The sequence below is a fragment of the Gloeophyllum trabeum genome (genome assembly GCF_000344685.1).
Source record: "Gloeophyllum trabeum ATCC 11539 unplaced genomic scaffold GLOTRscaffold_00052, whole genome shotgun sequence".
Classification (NCBI taxonomy): domain Eukaryota; kingdom Fungi; phylum Basidiomycota; class Agaricomycetes; order Gloeophyllales; family Gloeophyllaceae; genus Gloeophyllum; species Gloeophyllum trabeum.
Window position 1 is genome coordinate 741 of NW_006920461.1, and position 4,278 is coordinate 5,018.

Sequence of the window (4,278 nt, forward strand, 5' to 3'; positions counted from 1 at the left end):
AGGTGAGTATTCTCAAATTGGCGTATTGTACGGGTATTCTGACAGTATTGTACAATACACTAGGAATACGCGCGGTGCACAATTTGGCGTTTTGTGCGGTGTAGTACTCCTTTGGAAGGAACTCGGCATGCCTCTGGACGTTGGACGCTGGGAGATTTCCTGCTCCTGTATCTATCCCTCTCTGATCTCGCCATCGGTATGTTTCTGTTCATGACACAGTATTGCCTCAGGCGCGGTCTCATCCCCGAGTGTACGTCTACTATTCGAAATTTTGCTCGAATTTACACTATGGCGTGCACTCTGCTCTGCCCACCTCGCACACCATGGATGCTCGGTCTCGGAGTCGTATCGTCAATTGCTGTCTATCTTTATTTGATCTCGTCTGCATATACACTCTCGGTCTGACGTGATGCATGCTAGAGATTGCCTCTGTTATCAACGAGCGTCCTTTGTGCTCAGGAGTCATGGATTCTCTGTGCGCCTGTAGCCGTACGGATTCCCGTCTCTGAGTATTCCCACTCTGTCGGAGGCCCGTCGAAGGAGGGTTCGAGCACTACTCGGCGCCCTCGTCTTTCTGCTGGTCTTTCTGGTGTCTCGTTCGTCCCTCAGGCTCGTGGATATGGTCACCCCCGCGTGCGTTGTCTCACCAAACTATCTGCCTTCGATGCTTGTCTGAACTCGGGGCCATGGCTTTGGCAGAGGGATGGCTATGGAAGGTTCAGGCAGTCTTGCAAGGGAGCGGTTGAGTCTCTCCAAGATGGGACACTTGGTAGGACAGCGGACGTGGATAGCAGTCGGGCGATATGTCTGTCCTTCCCGTTCAGTGTACTCTAGGCACGGTCCATTGAAGGAGCAACCCCACTACTGCTGAGCGCTCTTGTCCTGCCCGCCATCTCTTCCCGATTGTCTCTAACTGATCCGGCCCCTTCACGTCCGAATCGCGATGGACTCGGGAGCGCGTGTTTTCTTCAGGAAGTTATCCGGACGCTTAACAGCCGGGAGGGCTTCTGGCAAGAGGTTCGTTGTCTTCCGCCACATCTGCGTGGTTTGTCGATGGCCTTTGTAACCCCTTCTGCTTTTGCTCGTGGATCGGCGATCCTCCCGGCTGAGATGTGTCAGTTGCCGAATGGAACCTGGACAAAGAGGGGAGGTCGGGCCCTTGGGGCGTGTTCCAGCTCACGCCTGTATGGTATCACCCCCTGTCCTCTTCGTCGCTCTGCACCTCTCTGCTGCCGACTGCTTTCCCGTACTGTACTCGGCGCCCCGTTCTTCTCTCCACTTCTTCCACTGTAGACTCAAAGGGTGGTGGTCAGGTGTACGCGGGAGACTGGGCGCCGCGCGCGGGGAATCGCGGACTGAGGGTTTCTTTGGCGCGAACTTCCCTGTTACATGTTGTTACTTGTCACAGTGGTTGTAAATGTATGCTAGGGAACCGTCATGTCTTTGTAATCAATCTCAAATCCCACCGCATCGCCCAGTATGCGGGCACCATACAATCGTCCGCGACAGGCAGGAGCAAATCCTATGTGATCCGGCGTTATATTGATACCCTCACGGACGTACAAGTCCTCAGTGCTGGCCATCATCCGGCGCCCCTGGCATCTCATACACCACACAGTTAGTGATGTGCAGGGCCTGGCTTGGCTCGAAGCCCTGGGCTTTGGCCTGGCTTGAGCTGGCTCGGGCCTGTCACCAAGTCAAGCCAGGCCCTAGCATCGGGCTTTGGCTTGGCTCGGGCCTGGCTCGGGCTCAGGCCAGGGCTTCCATGCTTGGAAAAGGAACGGGTACTGGAGACGTACCAAGTATGGGGTTACACACCCTACTTCATCTAATGGCCACCATGTACAAGGTTAGTGATCCTATATACATCTGAAGAGCACAACATGCTCACCGGACTGTGTATAGGTTACCGGTGTGCCTCAAACCCCCAATTCTTAAATATGTGTGGGTACTGTAAGCCATTAGAACAGCCCTGTATAGGGCTAGAATGCATGAGGTTAAATCCACAACAGGTATGGTGTGACTTACCTGTGATTTGAAGTCTGGTTCAGCTCATTTACCCAGCGCCACAGTCCCGGGCCTGCAGGGCCTGGCTCGGGCTTCGGACAACCCAAGCCAGGCCCTGTCCTCGGGCTTGAGTAGGGCTTTGGCCTGGCTCGGGCCTGCTGAAATAGGGCCTGGCCTGGCCTGGCTCGGGCTTGAAGCCAGGCCGGGCACAACACTACACACAGTGTCTGCCCGAATGGCTCGAAGAGCTAGAGGCATGGTCGATTGACGCTTTTCGGTGGTCAAAGATATTACTGGCTACCGTGTGGCACTCGAAGATGTTTGTCAACTCGGGTGCTGGACGAGCAGGGCCGGGACTCATGTTGACGGCGCGTACTGGCGCGCAGCGGTTCATGCAGTTATAGGCAAATACATTCATGAGCAGTCAACACATTCATCAAGGAAGAATACAGTCACAGCAAACAGCAATGAGGACAGCATACGACAGCACACACAAAAACATCAAGTGGTTCGCATAAAGACGGAACGAAATTGGTCTAGGACCTCTCTCCGACTGGACCCGACTGTTGGACCTTGGACCAAGCAAGGTGCTCGTCGCTATCCCCGCACATCTTGTAGAAACGGTCCTTCACGCCGTCGAGCCTCTCGCCGAGCTTGCGTGCATGCTCGGTGGCCAGCATAGCGAGAAACGTAGAGAAGTGGAGTGCCCCGAGCGGGCTTGACAGATCGAAGAGCTGGGCATTCGCTTCGAGGACCCGCGTAATCTCCTGAACAAAAGTTAGTCGCAGGGCGATGTGCGTAGTTGAGCTCTTACCTGTGCTTTGCGTGCGGATTCCCCTGGCTTCCCGGCTCTGTCCGCAGTGGAACTTGGAGGTGCCGATGGCGCGGCCGTGTATGTGCATGTCACCGCACCAAGCGCACCATCGGTAACCAGCCCGAAGGTGGGGAAGTCATATATTCCCAGAGACGCCAGGAACCTCGAGGTGGAGACGGTGTACATGCGCGCTTGGTTCACACCTGCACCTGATGCACCCTTGTCTTCCGCTTTCTTGTACTCCACCAGAAGGAGCGGTGCATAAAGGCTCCGGGAATCAGGCTTACTCTTTCCCTTTCCTGAGTCCGCTTTCTTCCCTTCCGATGCTCTATCTCCCGGTGATAGATCCAGGTGATCAATGCCCTCGCTCAGCTCATCGACAGAACTACCAATGAATGGTGGATCCGGGAAGACACCTTCATTCCGCCGGCTGCCGAAGATACTTGTCTCATCCACCGGTCGCTTGATGGGATGAGGAGTTGGAATCCCTCCATCCTCTTGTTCCCCGCTTGATTTAGAATCTTCCTGTATGATCAAACGATGGAGTTGGCGGAGTTTGGCTGCATGAACAGGATAGAAGTATGAGACCCGAAGGGCACAGACAACATCGCATTTCCCCTTGTTAGGCTCCTGGGCAAAGCGCTGTAGAGCATCCTTCCGGAAGCCAATGAGAAGCCCAGGTAAGGATGTCCTTGCTTCTTGGGCCCGAGAGGCGTAACTGCCAAGATGATTGGCATATTTTGTATCATCTCGAGACTTCCTAGCTTCTGCAGTGAGGGATATGTCTTCGGCATGTAGGAGGTCCTCAAGATTGTCCCGATCCTCTTGACAAAAGTCATCTTCAATGCTGAGATTCTTTGATAGCCGTATGAGACGTTCTGGCCTGCATGGTCAAGTAGTTGAATGATTGGCGCACGAACAAGGGAGCAATTGAAACATACAGCGGAAGGATGTCTTTCATAGTCATCAGTTCCCGCAGGAGAGTGTCCCAGTCGACACGTGTTTCAACCTCATATACGCTGGGGTGCCCGGACGCGTTCAGTGCCCTGAGACGCACCGTTTGGCATACACGGAGAATGTGGGACAGTTTTGAGGATACCGTGTCAGAGATGTGCTTCAGAGCGATATTTTTTGGGCGTTGAGAACCGGCTTGCGAGCGTCTCGCCTGAATCATCCCGAATAGTTCTTCCTTCAGGTCCTCCACGGAGGGATCCACAGAAGGCATAGCAGCCTGTCATCTGCTATCAATATGGTAGATACATGAAGACATCGATGTCTTCACCAAGGTGTCCCAATCTTCTGGCCAGTACAATGCCGTATATTCCTCATATTGTGAGACGGCAGGATGTGAAGGTTCACCAATGAATGCCGACAGAAATGCTGATCTGTCCACCATCCAAAGGGACACGTGGAGATCGCGATACTTCCCCCACATTGTGGAATTGCCTTTCGCTAAA

At 53.9% G+C, this 4,278-nt stretch overlaps 2 protein-coding genes across 2 annotated transcripts; one reads left to right on the forward strand and one right to left on the reverse strand.

The window, feature by feature from the left end:
- Positions 1-2,062: 2,062 nt before the first annotated feature.
- On the forward strand, positions 2,063-2,275 carry GLOTRDRAFT_50992 (uncharacterized protein; the record flags this gene model as incomplete). Its single annotated transcript, XM_007873213.1, has 1 exon — positions 2,063-2,275. A coding segment is annotated over one exon (213 nt), but the record flags the coding sequence as incomplete, so codon positions are not given.
- Positions 2,276-2,567: 292 nt separating this feature from the next.
- Positions 2,568-2,762, reverse strand: GLOTRDRAFT_21311 (uncharacterized protein; the record flags this gene model as incomplete). Its single annotated transcript, XM_007873214.1, has 1 exon — positions 2,568-2,762. A coding segment is annotated over one exon (195 nt), but the record flags the coding sequence as incomplete, so codon positions are not given.
- Positions 2,763-4,278: the final 1,516 nt, after the last annotated feature.